At 44.3% G+C, this 21,437-nt stretch overlaps 1 protein-coding gene across 1 annotated transcript in view; it reads right to left on the bottom strand.

The window, feature by feature from the left end:
- Positions 1-21,189, bottom strand: part of galnt17 (polypeptide N-acetylgalactosaminyltransferase 17) — a 488,896-nt gene extending 467,707 nt beyond the window's left edge. The window contains exon 1 of the mRNA XM_041197649.1: positions 20,015-21,189. Coding sequence (XP_041053583.1) covers positions 20,015-20,249 — 235 coding nt within the window. The 5' untranslated portion in view covers positions 20,250-21,189. The remainder of the gene's footprint in view (positions 1-20,014) is intronic.
- Between the last annotated feature and the right edge of the window lie 248 nt (positions 21,190-21,437).

Raw genomic sequence — 21,437 nt, 5'->3', positions numbered from 1 at the left:
GACTACATCAACCACAAGGGATTCCACTCGCTGAATGTGCAGCTGATTTGCGACCACCAGAAACACATCCTGCAGGTGTGAGCACAGTTTCCAGGGAGCATGCACGACGCCTACATCTTCAGTCAGTCACAGATCCCTGACATCTTCCAGGATCCACTGAAGCTGCAGGGTTGGCGTCTCAGGGACAAGGGCCGTGGCTGATGAAACCTGTGCAGCGGCCTCAGACTGCAGCAGAGCACCGATATTATGAGGCTCATGTAGCAGCTTGCAACTTGGTGGAGCAAACCATCAGGATGCTGAAGATGTGGTTCCGGAGCCTGAATCAGTCTGGTGGAGCCCTGTCAGGCATCTACGTTGTCTGCTGCGCCTTTTACAACCTGGCGCTCCAATAGGGAGACAAGCTGGCTGAGGAGGAGATGGAGGTGTTAGAGGTCTCCTCCTATGAGGAGGACGCCGACAGTGATGAGGGTGAGGAGGTCCTTGGAGGTAGCGATCACGGGAATGAGGCCCTTGCAATAGCTAGATGAGGCAGGCGCACTCGGGAGGCCCTCATAGCTGCCAGATTTGTGGAGGATGATGATGACATGCAGTGAGGAGACACTATAAGATCCTCACATTGCATTTATGAACGTTTGACTCCAGTCTGGCTTATGGCAGTGCGAATATCCTCTCTGAGAATACTCCTGTCATGGATATGCAGCGGAGGCCCTAATAGTCACTCGATTGCAGGAGGATGATGGTGACATGCAGTGAGGACACTCCATAGATCTTCACGTAGCCCCTGAGAACGTCAGACTCCTGTCTGGCCAAGGGCAGCTCACTTGTGCACTGTGATCAGAGTCATATCATGCAGCCATGAAACATTAAATGCACCTGATCCATTCTCAACTGTCAGCACCTGACCCCTTCAGGAGCACAGCATCACCGGTCACAGACGCTGAAGGGATGGGGGCCAGCCCCACCTCAAAGGTGCTGAGAGCACACAGAGAGAATGAGAGAACTCTGTGGCTCCTGCCCACTACATTCTGGCAGCAATGACCAGCATTGCCAAGGTGCAGGCATCAGTAATCTGTTCAGGGAGTGTGAGGTTGGACCATCACTTTGGTCTGGAGGCTGTACAGAGCACAGGGAAGAGGCCCTGAACTGAGATACCTGCCTTTATCTTGTGCAGAAAGGTTTTACATCTGAGTGACAAGAACACTGCTTATCAGAACAAGGAGCCACAGGCAGAGACACATTCTTGGCAGTTTATTGACTATAGTGAACACTATGTATAAGTGATTCACACCCGTGCCCAGGCTGTGCAGCTAATTCTTCTTAGCTTTCCTAACCCTGCCACTACGTCCTACTGCTCCCCGGACATCCGCAGCGGAGGTGGAGGCAGCCTGCTGACTGCTACACCCTGTCTGTGATGACCTTGGCAAGCGTCCTCTGGAGGGCCGAGACTTGGAGGGCCCCAGCCTGTTTTTGGGGTCCTGCTGTGTGGCAATGGCACCCTCCTCGGCCTGTTGATCCAGAGCTGCTGACGTCACAGGAAGAGGGGATTCAGATGGGCCGGTCACTCTCGGAGTCACCTGAGTGGATGGACCGGAGCGTGCAACTGCTGATCTTCCTCCCAATGGGTGTCTGAGGACCCCTAGCTGACTCCTTGAGGAGAAGGCATGGCTGGAGTGAGATCAGGCTGCCCCGCACCCCTCTCACACTATTGGAGGCCAAATAAGGCATTACCGAAGGAGTTTAGCCTGCACAGCAGTGCAGGAGTGATGTCCTGGACAAAGGACTCCATGGTAGCCACCATCCTACTAGTGTTGACCTCGGTGCATTACAATGCTGGCACTATGACTCAGTCTGAAGGTGGATGGACTCCGCCATCTTGCCTTGCAATCTGAGGAGTGCAGCAGACATCCCTTCCTGGTGTTCCTGAGCTTGTCTTTGCAGCTCCAGTAACTGTAACATGACCGAGTTCAGAGACTCATCATCTGACTTGGATTCAGCAAATTTCTGGCCTCCAGCAGCCCTCCGAGTGCCGGACACCTGGGAAGTCCCTGCCACCTCCTCCTGTGGATCAGACAGTGCGATGTGCACACCAGATTTTGATCCCGAGGCTATTCCAAAGCTAGATCCCACCGAGGTGTGTGTCTCTGCACTGGTGGAGGGTGTGGGCCGTGTGCTGTGATGGGACTTCAGGGAGGGTGCCTTCAGATTCCTCTTCCAAGGTGTCTTCGGGGTTGATTGGAGGCCCTAGGTTGTGGACTCAGTTGGCTGTTTCCCAGATGTGCCTGCGAAAGCAAGGGGAGATAATTTTTGCATGGCAGTGGCCTGTGAAACAAGACACATCACTCACACATGGTTGTCTGATGGATGTTGCACTGCGGGACCTTCACTTGGTAGAGCAGCGCTGACCTCACCGTCAGCACATGAATAGTCCAGATTCTTGCTAGCTAGCTGGATGACTCTGTTTTCAAAGTCCGTTAGGACCTTGATTTTGGGCATTCCTCCACCAGTCTGCAACCTCTTCCCCTTGTTGGGTGCCAGCTTGTCCTGCATGAACAGAGATGGAGAGAGTGTATCATGATGCCTGCCAGGCCAGATAATAACTATGCCTGGCATGAGTGGGTGGTGAGTGGTCCCATGGATGGGATGAGGACAATGAAGGTGTGTGAGCGAATGGTGATGTCCCTTGAACTGGCAATGAGTGAGGGCCCTGTGGATCTGTGATGGGTTTGTGATTGTGTGAGTGATGAGAAGAGTGACTTACCCTGGCGGAACGGAGGAGATCCTTCACCTTCTTGTGGCACTAGGTGGCTGTCCTCCTTTAAAGGGCATTGGCCCTGACCACCGCTACCACCGCCTCCCAAGCCTGGTTGGTGGCGCCGCTGCCCATCCTGCGGCCAGAGCGGGGGTATAGGACGTCCTGGCGGGATTCCACTGCGTCCAAAAGCCATTCCAGAGACGCGTCGCTGAAGCGGGAGGCTGCAGTCTTTTTGCCTTTTGGAACCATCCTATCTTCTGTGCAGTGGTTGTGGTCTGGAAGCATTGGACTTTAAGTATGGGGCCCGGCGTGATGCATTGGCGAGTGATAGCAGGGGGCCATTGAAACGGTGTGTTTCCTGGGAGTGCATAAATAATGTGCCGGGTTTGGAACGGTACAACGTGAAAACCTGCCCCCCGCGGCCAGCTGGTAAAAATTCATTTTATCTGCTCGCTACCGCACTTAGTGCAAATCTGGGACAATTCTGCCCTATGAGTGGGTGGGTTTTGAATTTATTAAAGGTCCCATGTGGCTGAAAGCAGGGGGTAGCTGCAGAAAAATGGTCTCAAACTACAATGTGGGCATAACCAGCCTTGCCCAAATGTGTTCAGAATTAGGAGAATGGTGCAGCATAGCACACTAGGATGCAACCAAGCGATGTTCAATTAAATGTTCATATAGATATGCTAATTATGCAAGGGCCAGAATAAAACGTTCGTCGGGTGGGCACGCGCCTAACCCAACCGAGGGTAAAATGACACGAGATGGCGTTGGGCGAGCACTCGCGCACTCACACACTTGCGCGATATTTCAGTCGGCAAGCGCGCACAGGAATTGGTGGCTTACCCACCTGACAAGTAAAAGGCAGGCCATTAAAGTTATAATTGAAAGAAGTTTTTCACTGCCCGTCCAAGCTAATGGTTGGTGGGCAGGCAAAAAGGCCAAGCGGCCTTTGTATTTTTTAGGAAACCTTATCCACGGGCGGGATGAGGTTTCCAACAGCAAATAAAAATAAAATAAAAATGTTAACATTTCATTAATAAAATGTCCCTGCTCATGTGACAGAGTCACAGAAGGGAACATGTTTTATAACATTTTAAAAATTTTTATTTTTAATGTTCTAAACTCTTCATCTCCCTCAGGCAGCTCTGTACCTCAGGGAGCTTTTCCAGCATGCGCCCAGGTGCATGCGTGAACTTGCACTCTCGCCCTCCTCTCCCTTCCCCACACAGGCAGCGCTGAGCACTGTCACACAAGTTTCATGCTGGGCGGGCCTTACTTGGCCCGCCAACGTAAAATTGCGGTCCGGCCCCAATCGTTGGCTTCCCAAACATCCCCTGCCAAGCCCGCCTGACGAGGGAAAAATGCTCCCCAAGATCTTTGGTCTTACATTTACAAGCTCCATTATTCCACTAATTGATGACTGCCACAGCACAGCCTAAATATTGTGCACCCAGATATTACTTTCCTCAGTTGATGCAGTGCAGTTCATCCATAACTATAGCTATACTGAGCACGGTGAGCTGTACCTCCCATCACGATCAGTTCTGCAGCAGCAGTGCCACTGACTCTAATTTATGTTTCAGTTTCAGAGGGTTTTTAATTGACCCTGATGAATTATTTTTCTCTACATTGTCCCAGTATATTCTAACAGCATGCACTTATGTCTGTCTTTTTTGGGGAATTTTTTGTTCCAGTAGCATGATTTTAGTAGTGCAGAATGGTACACTTTCTATTCTGGTTACCCAATGCCAGCAGCAAACACTCCAGAAAGAGTTCAATGCACAGTAAAGCTCCTTCTGGCCTGCCCCAATGCTCTAATCTCAGAAGATCTCACTCTCTTTGAGAAGGATGCATCATCCATGCTTGAATAAGGAAATTAAGCATAGTATCAAATGGAAAGAAATACTGTACAAATCTACAAAGACTAGTGGTAGGTCAGAATACTGGACAAATTTTAAGAACCAGAAAAGAATGACAAAATAAAATAAAGACAAAGCAAGTAAGTATGAGAGAAAGCTAGCTAATAACAGAAAAGCAGATAGGAAGAGTTTCTACACCTATTTAAATAGGAAAAGTGTAACTAAAGCTAGCGTTGGTCTTCTAGAGAATGAGTCTGGGGAATTGATAATGGTAAACAAGGAAGTGGGAGAGATGTTGAACGGGTATTTTGTGTCTATCTTCACTGTAGAAGGCTTAGAAAACTTCCCAAAGATACTTGAAAATCAAGAGGTTAACAGGAGGGAGGAACTTAAAGAAATTGCTATGACTAGGAAAAAGGTGCTGGGAAAACTATTAGACCTCAGGGCCAAGAAGCCCCAGGACCAGATGTCCTGTATCCAAGGGTCTGAAAAGAAGTAGCTGCAGAGTAGCAGATGCATTGTGCTTTGGTTATAATCTTCCAAAATTCCTTAGATTCTAAGTTGATTGGAAAATGTAACACCTTTTTCAAGAAAGGAGGGAGACAGAAAGCAGGAAACTACTGGCCAGTTAACCTAACATCTGTCATAGGGAATTGCTAGAATACATCATTAAGGAGGTTATAGAAGGATACTTAGAAAATCATAATTTGACCAGGCAGAATCAACATGGGTTTGTCAAGGGAAATCGCGTTTAACAATTTATTGGAGTTTTTTGAGGAAGTAAGAGGAAACATGGATAAAGGCAACCTCTAAATGTGGTGTACTTGGATTTTCAGAAGGTAGATGGTAAGATGTCATATCAGGGGTTACTACACAAAATAAAAGCGAATGGTGTAGGGAATAACATATTAGCCTGGATAAAGGATTGGTTAGCTAACAGCAAGCAAATAGTAGGGACAAATGGGTCTTTTTTTGAGTTGGCAAGCTATAACTAGTGAAGTGCCACATGGATCAGTGCTGAGGCCTCAATTATTTACAATCTACATCAATGATTTGGATGAAGGGACCAAATGTATGCAAGCTAAATTTGTCAATGGCACCAAGATAGATAGGAAAGTAAGTTGTTAAGAGGAGTAGAGAGTCTGCAAGGGATATAGACAGGTGAACCAAGCAGGCAAAAATTTGGCAGATGTAGTATAATGTGGGAAGATGTGAACTTGTCACTTTGAGAGGAAGAATATAAAAGTATCATACTATTTAAATGGAGAGATTGCAGAACTCAGTGGTATATCGGGGGCTGGGAGTCATGGTATATGAATCACGAGAAGTCAGTATGCAGGTAGAGCAAGTGATTGGGAAGGCAAATGGAATGTTGTTGTTTATTACAAAGGGAATGGAATATAAAAGTAGTGAAGTTTTACTGCAGCTGTACAGGGCTTTGGTGAGGCCACATCTGGAATACTGTGTACAGTTTTGGTCTCCTTATCTGAAAGAAAACATAATTGTATTTAAAGCAGTTCAGAGAAGGTTCACTCATCTCGTTCCTGGGATGAGGGGCTTATCTTATGAAGAAATGTTGAATAGATTGTGCTATAGGCTTTGGAGTTTAGAAGAATGAGAGGTGATCTTATTGAAACATATAAGATCCTGAGGGGACTTGATAGGGTGGATAGCAGAAGGATTGCGAAAGAGATTAGAACTAGTTTAAGAATAAGAGGTCTTCCATTTTTGATGGAGATGAGGAGAATTTTTTTCTCTCAGATGGTCGTTAATATGTGGAATTCTCTTTCCCAGAGAGCAGTGGAGGCAGGGTCATTGAATTTATTCAAGGTAAAGTTGGACAGATTTTTGATAGACAAGAGAGTCGAGGGTTACTGGGGGGGCGGGGGGGGGGGGGGGGGGGGGGGGGGTGGCAGATGGGAAAGTGGAGTTGAGACCACAACTAGACCAGCCATGATCTTATTGAAGGCAGACTCAAAGGGCTGAATGGACTACTCCTGCTCCTATGTTCCTAGAAAAGAAATCCCCTGTTGCATCAATGGCATAGTTTTCCTGTGGCATCTCTGAGAAATAATGACAAATAAGGGCTATTTTATGGGCAGTTTTGTGCTAATTATGCCAGTTAGGAGGTAGATTGAGACTACCCACACCAGTTTCATATTGGATCTTTACAATTAGCTGAGAAAGGAGACATTCATCCTGTCAACATATCCCTCAGGCAGAAAATTAAGAAATTGGTGACACTTTATTCACTATGTAACCACAAAAATTCAACCAACCCAAAATGCTTTTTATTGACTATTTTCTGCACTTTGAGTGAGTTAGTTATTGTATTATCATTCCACAAATCAAAATATAAAATAAACGAGTTCCAATATGATATCTGCTTAATTTGCTTCCTTCACAATTCATAATCTGAGAGATTAACACTTTGTTGTATTTTGACAATACTTAAATGAAGTGTTTATCCCAAGTTCCAATATGATATCTGCTTAATTTGCTTCCTTCACAATTCATAATCTGAGAGATTAACACTTTGTTGTATTTTGACAATACTTAAATGAAGTGTTTATCCCCTAGAAAATAACATGGGAACATTCCATATGCTTCTAAACAGGCTGCTCTGTGTTAGAGATGCAAAATCTATTGTAGTTAGCTCTTAAAATACAAGAAAATGAAATGGAACATATAGTGGGCTGCTTCCAAATTCTCTAACCTTAAGAAATTCACTGAGAAATTGGTGCTTTCCTTAGACTGAGCAATGCACTCTACAGCACAACCAGCTGCAACTGGTATAGTTGAACCAACCTAAGTTATTTTAATTATTTGTTCACGGGATGTGGCTGTCGCTGGTTAGGCCAGCATTTATTACCCATCCCTAATTGCCCTTGAGAAGGTGGTTGTGAGCTGCCTTATTGAACCGCTGCAGGGCATGTGGTGTAGGTACACCCGCGGTGCAGTTAGGAAGGGAGTTCCAAGATTTTGACCCAGTGACAGTGAAGGAATGGTGAAGTTGTTCCAAGTCAGGATGGTGTGTGGCTTGGAGGGGAACTTGAAGGTGATGGTGTTCCAATCTAGCTGCTGCCCTTGTCCTTCTAGGTGGCAGAGGTTGTGGGTTTGGAAGATGCTGTCGAAATAGCGTTGGTTAGTTGCTGCAGGGCTTCTTGTAGGTGATACACACTACGCCACTGTGCATCGGTGGTGGAGGGAGTAAACGTTTAAGGTGGTGGATGTGGTGCCAATCTAGTTGAGCTTCTCAGGTGTTGTTGCAGCTGCACTCATCCAGGTAAATGGAAAGTGTTCCATCACACTCCTGGCCTGTGCGTTGGAGATGGTGGACAGGCTTTGGGGAGTCTGGAGGTGAGTTACCCTCTGCAGAATTGCCAGCTTCTAACCTAGTCTTGTAGCCACAGTATTTATATGGCTGGTCCAGTTCAGTTTTTGGTCAATGGTAATCTCCAAGATCTTAATAGTGGGGGATTCAGCGATGGTAATGCCATTGAATGTCAAGGGGAGATTGCTAGATTCCCTCTTGTTGGAAGTGGTAAATTGCTTGACATTTTTGTGGCATGAATGTTACTAGCCACTTATCAAATCAAGCCTGAATATTGTTCAGGGCTTGCTGCACATGGACATGGACTGCTTCAGTATCTCAAGAGTCACAAATGATACTGAACCTTATTCACTGATGACTGCACATTGCCACTTTTGACCTTATGATGGAGGGAAGGTCTTGATGAAACAGCTGAAGGTGGTTGGGTCTAGAATACTACCCTGCAGAACTCCTGCAGCGATGTCCCAGAACTGATCGGCCTCCAGCAACCACATCCATTTTCCTTTGTGCTAAGTATGACTCCAACCAGCGGAGAGTTTTTCACAATTCTCATTGACTCCAGTTTTGCTAAGGCTCTTTGATGCCACAATTGGTCAAATGCTGCCTTGATGTCAAGGCATGTGACTCTCACCTCACCACTGGAGTTCAGCTCTTTTGTCTATGTTTGGACCAAGGCTTTAATGAGGTCAGGAGTTGAGTGGCCCTGGCGGGACCCAAACTGAGAGCATCAGTGAGCAGGTTATTGCCACTTGGTAGCAATGTCAATGACACCTTCCATCAATTTGTTAATGATTGCAAGTGGACTGATGGGACGGTAATTGCCCGGGTTGGATTTGTCCTGTTTTTTGTGGTAACTGTTTACAAAAGTCTTCTAGTTTAATTGTTTCCAAGCCTACTACAATTTAGAAGTAACACACAGAAGATGCTAGGAATGCTCAGCAGGTCAATTTGCCATTGAGTTCTGACAAAAAGTCATCGGCATGAAACATCGGGCAGCATTTTCCCGTTGGCTAGTGGGGACCGAGGCCCACTCACCGACGTGTAAAATGACGCGCGGTGACTTCAGGCGTGCATCCCGACCTCACCCTGCGTCATTTAGATTGTCAGTTCAGCGGGCGCGCAGCTGACTCAAACTGTCAAAGGCCTGTTAAAAACTAATTAGCTCAATTTAATGAGCTGCCTGACCAACCTAAGGGTTGGCAGGCAGGCGAAGAGCCCAGGCAGCCTTCGCATTTTTCATGAAACCTCATCCACGGGCGGGGTGAGGTTTCATGAACTGTTTTAAAATCTAATAAATATTTATACATTTATTCTTTGACATGTCCCAGCTCATGTGATAGCGTCACATGAGGGGACATGTTTTAAAAGTTTAAAAATCCTTCTATTTTGAACTTTAAGACTGAAACAAATCTGCCTGAGGCACCTCCGCGCAAAAGAGCACAGGGAACCACTCAGCGAATCCCCCCCGGCCTGCACAGGGAGCGCTCAACACTTCCGGGTGCATGTCATGATGGGTGGGCCTTAATTGGCCTGCCCACATAAAATGGCGGTGCAGCCCTGATCTGGGGTGCCGATCGGATTCACGCCTGCCCCCACCCACCCCCGCACAACCCCCCAACAGGGGGAAATTTCTGGCCATTAAGTCTGTTTTTCTCTCCACAGATGCTACCAAACCTGCTGGGATTTTTCAGCAGTTTCTGTGTTTATTTCAGATGTTCGGTATCCTCGGTACTTTGATTTTGTATTAGGGGCAATTTCAAACCCTGCCCAGCTGACAGAAACCAGACGGGGGAGCGGGGCTGGGGGGGTGGAGAGCACGGTTGGGGGGGGGATGGGGATGCTGAGGGACAATTAAAGTTGCCAGCTGACTCTCCCGCCAATGTCTCGCGCTGACACCGCTTGTTTCAATTTTAACCTGCTTTTCTGAGCAAGGGGCAAAGGTACCTGCTTGAGTGCAGGCAGGGTCCTTCATTAAAAATTGGGGTCAGGATACATCACCGGGACCCAGGCACATGTTTTAAATGGTGCTCTGAGCAGGGAAGACATTTTGGCTTTCCCACCAAGTGAAGACAGTTGAAAAAGAATCCAGGGCCTACCTTAACAGACAGTTAACAGTTGCTTCAGTGTCACCAGGTAGGAATCGGCACTACAAGTGTTCCTTTAAGGGTACCACCAACATAATTACCAAATAAATGGTCCAATTAACTACCAAACAATAAGCAAGGTTAATATTTCAGGTGTGACCTTTCTCTAACTGGCAAAGCCAATTTAGAGAAGCATTTTTGTATGCGCGAGGATGACTGCTGAAGATCAGGAACTCATTTGTTTCACAAGATGCAGCTAATTGTCTGTACAGAATCCTGTGAACAGATTTTAAAATGCCAGAAAGAGGTGTGAAAGGATATATGATGAAGAAATGTTGCCTCAGTCATGCATTTGATAACCAACAAATGTGTCAAACACATATCCATGTGACTTCCATCATTTGTGCTTTTCTTATTATCATTAACAAATCTAACTTTTATCCCACACAGGACAGCTTTGATGCCGTTTTCTGCCATTTTGACTAATTGCATTTTAAATGCAGTGTAGAATTAATTTCAATTATTTGTGTTGAGCAATGGCATCAGAGGTCATCTTAAACTTATTCATAAAGGAAGTTATCCTCTATGAAACTTGGCCATAAATAACTATTGTCCAGTAGTTATTCTAAATTTGCTTAGATAATCTCAAACCAATAGGTTATGGATCAGAAATAAATTCTTCCATATATTCTTCCTTCAGGAAGAAAGAGATATACTAAGCTTTCCTTGAACAGCACTTTGCAATACTGCACATCAACAAGAATCACTTCACTGTCTCAGCATCTTCAGCTGTCGCATTTCCTCCAAGGCATTTTAAAAATCACTCGAAGCCAAAAATGTTTTTTATTACAAAAGCAACGGTCTTTTACAAGAAACATGCTTGTAAGCCAATATCTGGAGAAAGATTTATTTTTAATTATGTCAGTAGAAGTTGAAGGAGGGCAGAAAAATTACTCTATACTTAGAAACAGAATGAATGGGTTTAAAAAATAACTGAGTTCTTAGGCAATGCATTGAATAGAACCATTCAACATTACTAATGCTTCAATCCTACTAACAACTTGAAAAGTACAGAACCATGAGTAATTCCTTCAGTCTCCAAATGGCATGGATGTTTCATTCATCGAAGGAAGGGCAAGACAAGTATGGAAGTCTTATCTTCATTTCTTTCGGTGCAGTGCTGGATTATGTCTGATTGACCTTAGTAACGGGCAATGTAATCATGCTCAGAGTTCTGAACTTTACAACCCATTTCCTGAAATGATATACCCCATCCATCATTGTAGCAACCTTTTCAATGTACATTTGTGACTATATTGCTAAAGGAATAGTTTCTGACCCCTTGTGATGCCTGAAAGTTAAGTAATTACAAAAGTCTCTGGAATTACTTCTGAAATGATCCTTCAGTTTAAAGCTTCATAAATTGAATTGTTTTACAGAGTAATAATATAATTTTTAAAATATTAATGTACATTGGTCTTCCCTATAACTCCCTACATTAATGGTTTTCTGAATATAAAGATTTTTAAATGTTCTGTGTAATAGATTTTCCTCTCCACTGCCTGGGCAGTACTCTGGCACAGCAGTGTTGATTGTACTGCATAAAATTCATGCAATTTTCATTCCATTTGCCCCAACATTGAACTCAGCTAAGTCAATATGCAAAGACTACAAACATTTTTCAGTTCCCTCATAAGTCCTTCTATTTGAGTCAGTAGGTTTTTGGTTCAAAACCCATTCCAGGTACTCCAGTACAAAACCTCAGCTTGCAGTTCAGTGCAGCACAAAGCAATGCTTCATTGTGAAAGGAGGGAATTTATTCCAATGATACCAGTTTGGGGTGTGGTTTGGCTTGTCTTTTTAATCCTTTAGCCCACAATTATCAATCATTAATTAAAATCCTGTAACATTTAAGTATTAATAAATCATTCAATAATGTTATTTTTTTTAAAATTCAATCATTGTTTCAAATTCCATGGATTCTAAAGAGTCATCTAATCCCAAAAGAGTGTCCAAAAACGTTATTGAAAGTGCTAATGAACTCTCCAGGATTTTACAAGATGCTGATCGTTAGGGTTTAAAACGTGATACTGACTGTGTGCAGGAGCTGATAAGTCTGGAATTTCCTGGTTACTGGTTACAATGCACAAGTGAAGCTGATGCAATTGAATATTTGAATTATTTTCAAAACTCATCTGAAAATCCATTTATTACTTCACATGTAGCTGATATGTCAGGTGCAAGAGGTTGAGCAGGCATCCTGCTCTCAGATTTTATCCTGCCTCTGAGCCAGTTGCCACGAATCAGTAATATATTTGGTTTAACTTGCCCACTGACTTTCCCTTGCTCCTGGTGGGAATGAAGCCTATCTAAAGGCCTAGATTGTCCTCTGTTGAGATCCATTACTCATTATGTGGGAATTAGAGATAAAAGCCCATAATGCTATCAAAATTGAAAAGAAAGTTCATAGATCAACAATGATTATCCTACAAATTCCATTTAGGCATAGTTAACAGTATGCTGCATACACATTAGGAGCAGGAGTAGGGCATTCTATCTCTGAGCCTGTTCCACCATTTGAAGGGTCATGGCTGACCTGATTGTGGCCTCTACTTTCATGTCTACCCCCATACCCTTTGACTTCCTTGTCAGTCAAGAATCTATACAACTCCAGCCTTAAAAATATTCAGTGACCCTACCTCCACTGCTCTCTGGGGAAGAGAATTCCACTGACGACCCTCATCTTCATCTTAAATGGGTGACCCCTTATTTTTAAACTGTGTCCCCCAATTCTTTTCTCTCCCACCTGGGGAAACATCCTTTCAGCATCCACCCTGTCAAGTCCCCTCAGGATGTTTTGTGTTTCAATAAGATCACCTCTCATTCTTCTAAACTCCAATGGATACAGGCCCAATCTGTCCAACCTTTCCTCCTAAGAAAACCCGTTCATCCCAGGAATCAGTTGAGTGAAACCTTCTCTGAACTACTTCTAATGCAATCAACATCCTTCCTTAAGTAAGGAGACCAAAACTGCACACAGTACTCCAGATGTGGTCTCACCAACAACTGCAGCAAAACTTCCCTACTTTTATATCCCATTCCCCTTGCAATAAATGACAACATTCCATTTGCCTTCCTAATCACTCGTTGTACCCCCATACTAACTTTTTGTGATAAAGAGAGGTCATCAAAGTCTTGTGAGCATATTGTACAATTTAAAGCAACATCGTAATGTTCCATGTGAATTGAATCGAACTGAGCTATGTGACTTGAACAGTTGTGCCACTTAGAATAACCGCTTGAGGTTATGGCTCTGTTTGTGCTGCAGGGTGCAAAGTGCCTTCATTATAACTAGTATGGTAAAAAAGAAAACCACTAATAATCAATTGCTGGAGACTACTCCCATAGAGTCTGTTCCATTCAGTGCAATTCCATTTATCTTCCACACTGGGACAAATAGGATTAATCAATCTTGGACTTGTCTCAGACAGTTAATATGTTTCCTGCAATCCTATTGGCTCCTCAGTTCAACCTGATCCATAACACAAAGCAAATGTATGCATCATAAAAATTAATTTCTAACTGCATAATCTCAAGAGGCTTACTTTCAACCTATGTAAAAAAAATGTAGCATTTTTACCTGGCATTAAAAAACCTTTCCCATTTATAATGCTGGGCAATGGGAAAAATGGGGAATGGGCCCCTCAGTTAAACCACATCATTAAAAAATCTATTTGTCCCTCTTAAACATTTCTACATTCTTTTTTATTTTTCCTAAAAATATTAATTTGTATATTGCAGTTAATCTTTCTTTCATGTTTCATCATTGTAAATTCAGAACAAGATTGAGAAACTCAATGATATCATGTTAACAGTATAATATTAGTCTTTAAAAAGGTGTCATGATATATTAACAAATGGTCTACTGAAAGAGAAAATCAACAGGTTTTATATATTAATATAAAAAAAACGTACTGCAGATGACATTGGCCCAATCAAAGAAAATAGGGTATATCAAAAGAACAAAACAAACATAAAATTGTTGTTTCTCAATGGCAGAGTCATGGCGATGAAGATTCCAGCTTGAAGCTCCAACTTATGGCATAGCAAAACAGTGAGACCAATATTCAATCGAACCACTCTATTGAATTGCTGGTGCCACATATAGGGAGGGACTGAACAGAAGCCAAGTGTCTCCCTGCAAAGAAAAGAAAAGTCAAAGGAAGAGTCTCCGTTGGGTTGGGTTTGCTAATCTACTTGTGATCAACCAGCAGTGACATGAATGATGCTGTGGGAGCTTGTCAAGTCTGTGGAGTTCAAGGGTACTCAGAAAAAACAAAACGGTTGGAAGAATGACTGATTGATCCTGTAATAAGGTGCTTACCTTCAATACAGCTTCTTAAACTCCATTAATTGTTTAATCTTTGAAATTGCGAGACCTCTCCTGCAATGGATACTAGTGCTGACTGGATAATTTGATGTGGAAGTTGACCTGATTTGTGATGCTCCTGATTTTGCCACCATTAAAATCAATGGATTGGATTTTGCAGTCAGCGACTAATGAAAGATGCCAGCCATTCATCAGACTTTCAATTGTCCACAGACTCTCTGGACTGGAACTTACTGCAAATTAAAAAGGCACTTTGTCATGGTACCCTCTTGAAGGCTCTGTCCAATACTTAGCCAATCAGTTTGATGAATCATTAATGACCAGTGCAGAATCAGGAAATGTTAATTACAAAATTGAATGCGATGTCCAAACAGGTACAGAAAGCAAAATAAAGAGAGGGACAGAAAGATGGAACCAATTGAGAAAAAAGAAACAGTAAGAAAAAGAAGACGACTTTTATTTTTAAAAATCTCCAACAATAGTTAAAATCCGAAGGAATGAGACTTCAAACCTGTTAATTTTCAGTGCTAGAGAGGTTATTTGACAGTATTTAAGTCTTATCACATCCTTAAAAATGTACTTACACTGGAATGAACAAGCCTAACCTTTTCATGTTTAGTCATGTGAGTACAGGAACTTACACTGTGTATTTCAATACTGAGTCTCTCCATGAGATATTGGTGTAGCACAACTTCTACAGCAGCAGAGCAAAATCAGTCAGCAACATCCTGATTTCCATGTTTTACTGTGCATGTATGGCGACCAGAATTTGCTCTCCAATTCACAATGTGTTTATTTATTTAGAGAATGCAAATCCCTGAGGCCAAGCAATAGCCTCCTCATTTGCTGAGTTTAAGGTTATTAGTCCGTCACTTAGTCTGTAGAGGGGGCAATCCTTGGTAATATGCAGCATTGTCTCTCTCCACAAGTGTATAGAGGGTTTGTACTGAGGCCTCAGCGATGTGAAGTACTGCACACATTACTCCAGACGTACAGAGGCCTTGGCCTGACCTGAACTTGTTCAGCAAGAACCAGTCTCACAGTAGTCAGTTCAAAGCCGGCCATCCGACAGATGGGGTTTGTCACAAGAAGTTTGTTAGTGACTTCCTGTGTTTCCTATTCCTTGATCCAAAGGATGGTCTGCAGGTAAATTTTGCTCAGGAATTGTGCTCCATATGGAGCGCTGAGATGGAAGGCAGGCAGTTGGTAGGTAGGTGTTTTAATATGTCTTTAAGGAATAGGAGAATGCCATCACAAGAAGGGAGGTATATCATGTGATCCACTCTCAGTTTCACTTCAGCCTATGAGCACAACAAAGCAGATGGCCACGACCCTAACCAAACTGTTCCAGTACAGATACAACACTGGCAGCTACCCAGCTATGTGGAAAATTGCCCAGGTATGTCATGTACACAAACAGCAGGACAAATCCAACCTGGCCAATTATTGTCCAGTCAGTCTACTCTCAATCATCAGGAAAGTAATGGAAGGGGTCATCAACAATGCTATCAAGCAGCACTTGCTTAGTAATAACCTACTCAATGATGCCCACTTTGGGTTCCATCAGGGCCACTCAGTTCCTGACCTCATTACAGCCTTGGTTCAAACATGAACAAAAGAGCTGAACTCTCGAAGTAAGGTGAGAGTGACTGCCCTTGACATCAAGGCAGCATTTGATCGAGTGTGGCATCAAGGAGCCCTAGCAAAACTGGAGTCAAGGGGAATCAGGGAGAAAACCCTCCACTGGTTGGAGTCATACCTAACACAAAGGAAGATGGTTGTAGTTGTTGGAGGTCAGTCATCTCAGCTCCAGGACATCACTGCAGGAGTTCCTAAGGGTGATATCCTCGGCCAAACCATCTTCAGCTGCTTCATCAATGACCTTCCTTCCACCATAAGGTCAGAAGTGGGCATGTTTGCTGATGATTACACAATCTTCAGCACCATTCATGACTCCTGAGATACTGTAGCAGTCGGTGTCCAAAAGCAGCAGGACCTGGACAATATCCAGGCTTGGACTGACAAGAGGCAAGTAACATTCATGCCACACAAGACCACCTCCAACAAGGGAGAATCCAACCCTCACCCATTATTGTTCAATGGCATTATCATCACTGAATCCCCCACTATCAACATCCTAGGGATTACCATTGACCAAAAACTGAACTGGATTAGCCATATAAATACTGTGGCTTCAAGAACAGGTCAGAGGCTAGGAATCCTGCAGCAAGTAACTCACCTCCTGACTCCCCAAAGCCTGTCCACCATCTACAAGGCACAAGTCAGCAGTGCGATGGAATACTTTCCACTTGCCTGGATGAGTGCAGCTCCCACAACACTCAAAAAGCTTGACATCGTCCAGGACAAAACAGCCCACTTGACTGGCACCACATCCACAAACATTCACTCCCTCCACCACTGACGTACAGTAGTAGCAGTGTGTACCATCTACAAGATGCACTGCAGGAATTCACCAAGGCTCCTTAGACAGCACCTTCCAAACCCACAGCCACTACCATCTAGAAGGAGAAGGGTAGTGGATAGATGGGAACGCCACCACCTGGACGTTCCCCTCCAAGTCACTCACCATCCTGATTTGGAAATATATCGCTGTTCCTTCACTGTTGCTGGGTCAAAATCCTGGAACTCCCATCCTAACAGCACTGTGGGTGTACCTACACCACATGGACTGCAGCGGTTCAAGAAAGCAGTTCACCACCACCTTCTCAAGGGCAACTAGGGATGGGCAATAAATGCTGGCCCAGCCAGCGAAGCCCACATCCTGTGAATGAATAAAAAAAAACTCAGCCCTGCTGCTGATGTCCTCAAGATTTCTACCTTTGTAGATATGTTCTCATGTGCCTATTCTAAATAAATGAACCCATAAAACATTTACCTAATCCCTTATGAGTGATTGGTGCTTTTATATCATTTAAAAGCACAACACCATGCAGTCGTAAGTGAGCTGTAGCATGGATCGTTTCAGCCAGCTTGTGGGTTTTCATCAGTTGGCAGGTGTATAGTGGACTGTTTGCAAGCACAGAAAGCCAGAGGAGGGATGCCAAGTGTAGGCAGGCAATGGATCTGCGTTCACGTTGTGCACCCCCCCCAACCCCCATCAATACCCAAGGGCGCCCTGGGGAAGCAAATGATCCTACTAGCAGACCGAATTCCAAGAACTCATAAAAAGCCCCCTTGCAGAACCCCAGTGCCCCCCCAGAATCGGCAGTCTCAACATCGGCAGCCCTATGGCTTTATGGCCATAGGGTATGCTCTCTGAATCTTATAACTTAATGTTTCAGGGCCGGTCGGCTGCCAAGTGAAACCTCATTTAAATAAGGGTGACCCTCACCATCATTTCTACAGCACAAGTCAGCCCTATGTCTGAAGATAAAGAGTGCCCTGAATGATGTTTCAGGAGCGAAAACTTGCAATTTTGACAGCACGTAGCTGAACCCTGATACATGGAACATGTAATTGGATTGCTAGGAATTGTTTTGCTTGGATCTGATTCATACAAATTTTTAAAAATGATGAATTTACAAAACTGTGTACCACTGTCTACATTCCGTTTCATTCATTAATTGAACTTAAATAAAATCAATGCGTCCATTTGGATAAGTGTAGAGCAATTTTTGTTTGCAGCAGGGTTTTGTTAAATATTATAATTAGAATGATCCAATTATTAACTGTGAGTGGGAACCTCATAGACACAATGTCTGATTGCAAATTTCATATCACCAGACTTCCAAATGATATTGCAAAATCTGAAAATTACTCCAGCTCAAACATTTACTTTATTCATGCTCAAGATGCAGAACTCACTACCAAGCCAGCATTTATTGCCCATCCTTGGTTGTTTTTCAGAAAGTGGGAATGGACTTTCTTTTTGAACTGCTGCAGTCCTTTTAGTGAAGGTGCTGTGTTACGTAAGGAGTTCCAGAGTTTTGACTCAGTAATGATGAAGGAACTGCAATATATTCTCCAAGTCAGGATGCCGTATGACTTGGAGGCAATGGTGTTCCTGTGAACCTGATGCTGTTGTCCTTCTAGATGGTGAAGGTCGTATGTTTAGGACATGCTGCTGAAGTTACTTTGGCGAGTTGTTGCAGTGCAGATAGGGCACTCTGCAGCCACATTACACCACAGGTGGAAGGGATAGTGTTTCGGTTAGAAGGTGAAGTGCATCCACCCGAGAGGGAAGATGGCACCCTCCATTCAATGTCCCATCTGAAGGAACGCACCTCCAACACTGCAGCACTCCCTCCATACTGCCAGTCCAGATCATGTGCTCAAGTCTTTTGAGTGGGGCTAAACCTCCAACATTCGGACTCAGGAGTGAGAATCGTACCACTGAGCCCAAGGCTGACACTTGTAAGCAGTAATGCAAAAGTGACAGTCTATCATAGGAGAATCTGTGTGTACTGAAGCTGTGAGTTACTGTCTCTCACCAACTACAGTATGACTCCAGCTTCACTTCTTTGGGCATAGAATAACTATAGAGATGGTTGCAACTGAAAACAATGCCTATCTCCTGGCCACACTGCACAGACTTTTTTCGATAGGAAAATACTAGGAGCATTTTATGAATGATTCATTATATTGAGGAAGCTGACTCTGTTCACTCCTCCTAATTCAAAGTCACTTCACTAAAATTATCTCTTAATTCAGTTTTATTTTCAATAGATTGCATTTAACTTCAATCGATATTGGTCTTCAAATATATTACATCACATTCAGGGCTCTCAGCTGTTCCTCTTCTCTCTTCCCAATTATCTGTCAGGATTTAATATTACTGAAAAATAACTTCATGTTAAAACTTAACTGCAAAGTGTAAGTTATTGAGGACTCTGTTCTCACTGCAAGGAGCTGTGACCTAGAGAATGAACTATTCACAAAAGAGCAAACAGGCGAACATTTGGAGTCAAGGGCTCAAAGTACAGGGGCAGATTAAAGATCTAAGAGCAGGGAATAATTCTTGGTGTATAATACCCTGCATTGCATGTTACTCTGTTCCTGGTTAATATAGTTTTAGATTGAATCTCATTCCCCATTTAATGAAGATGGGGACACTTATGAATTCAGTCCAATCTTTTAAAAATAGGATTTGCATTTACTGAGATATGTTGCAGTGAAATAAGAATCATGCATGTACTCCTTCCAGGACGTCCCAACGTGCTTTATAGCCAATGAAGCACTTTTAAATTGTGGCCAGTATTGTGATGTTCGAAAAGCGGCAGCCAATTAGTGCACAGCAAGGTCCCACAAACAGCTAATCATAATGAGCAGATTGTCAGTTTTAGTGATGTGGGTTAAGAGATAAATATTGGCCAGGATGGTTTATCATCTCATCAAAAAGACGGTACAGAACTGGAATGACTGCCTGGATTTTGCGCTCGCTCTCTCTCTCTCTCTCTTAAGTGGGAATTGTACCTCCTCAGACTTTCTGAATCGGGGCGAGAGCCGCAGCGCTGAGCCACAGCTCCCACTTAACTGCCCCCCACTGCGTGTTAGAAGAATGTGGTTCCGCAGATGTGATTGAACACTTGGTCTGGATTGAAGCTGAGCCCTTTTGCTGGCTGCGGTTCTTACCATTAAGTTGGCGGTAGACGATGTCCTCCAGCAGCGAGAGTCTCTTCAGCACTGCCTGTTGGATGGGAGGCGATCCTCGGGATGTCAGGTTGTTGGACTCGGCTCTGGTCTGCGCCGCGTGTACCAAATCCCGCCCCTTGAGAGGGACCCTGCACCTCGCCAGGAACAGCAAGAAGCCGACCACAGCCACAAGATTGAGAATCAGCAGCCCTTTCACTCTGCGAAGGGAAGCCATCAAACCAGCAGTGCGGGCACACGGAGTAAAGCCTGCGTTTTACTGGCAGCCTGGGTGGCAATCTGTCAGTTTTTTGCAGTTGATAATATTCGGAGTTTCAAGGAAGGGGTGCACACCAACTGATGAAAATCGCGGGTCTGTTAAAATCTTTGGCTTTGGGCACACACTTCTCAATTCGGAAATCTCCCCATCTTCCTGATGTCGGTGTCCGTTAACCAGAAAATCGCAGTCAACGAACTCAAACCAAACAATTCCAACCGGTGGGTTTTATCTACAGGTGGTAAAAGCCCGCGGCGGAGATTTGTCTCTCGCACAACGGCATTCTCCGCCGGTCAAACTGAGGTTGTTCAAACCGGTGAAACAATAACACACAGTCCGAGGGACAGCGAAATCAAAGGAATGCACAGGTAGCTTGTCAGTTCGTGGTCCAGGAATCCGGACCAGGAAGATACTGGACCGCTTCTATTCTGAACATTTCCGAAGTTGGCCCGTCGGTATTGAAAGTGACAAGTCCGAGCGAAGGAAACTGACCCGCACGCGTTGGGGAAATGAAGGAGATACCGTCCGTGCTGCAGCGGGGAACTGGCTGCTACTGTGCACTCTCCACTTTCACATACCCTGCCATTCAATCCCCCGCAAATAAATCCACGGCATGTGTGTCCTCTCTGCTACATCAGGCTCGGCTGGGTGAGAGCTTGGATCCAAGATGCGTGTCTATGCGTTTTTTTTCCCCCTCTCGGACCTCAGAGGCTGGGAAGGCAAGCAGGAGGAGCATGTCATGGTGCTCCCCTTGAGGGCGAGCCGATTCCCTCCACCTTCTCTCTCTCTCACACACACAAACACACACACACACACACACCTACAGTGCAAGGACACCTACACAGGGAAGGAAGGATGGATGCAGCTGGGCTGGAGCTCCGTCCTCAGCTTTGCCGAGCCTGTTACGATGTGAGAGAGTAGGGAGTAAGAGACGGAACGGATTACGAACGGGCTGCGGAATAAAATCCGGTGTGGACGCGGATTTACATAGAGCGAATTCAGGACGTCCCCAAACGCTTTAAAGCCAATGAAACATTTTGAAGTGTAGCAACGTGACAGACCAAAATAGCGCACAGTAGGATCCCACAAATAGCACTTAGATCATGATCAGATAATCTGTTTGCGCGATGTTGGTTGAGGGAAAATATT

The sequence above is a fragment of the Carcharodon carcharias genome, chromosome 10, assembly GCF_017639515.1.
Source record: "Carcharodon carcharias isolate sCarCar2 chromosome 10, sCarCar2.pri, whole genome shotgun sequence".
NCBI lineage: Eukaryota > Metazoa > Chordata > Chondrichthyes > Lamniformes > Lamnidae > Carcharodon > Carcharodon carcharias.
This window is presented reverse-complemented; position numbering and strand designations above follow the sequence as displayed.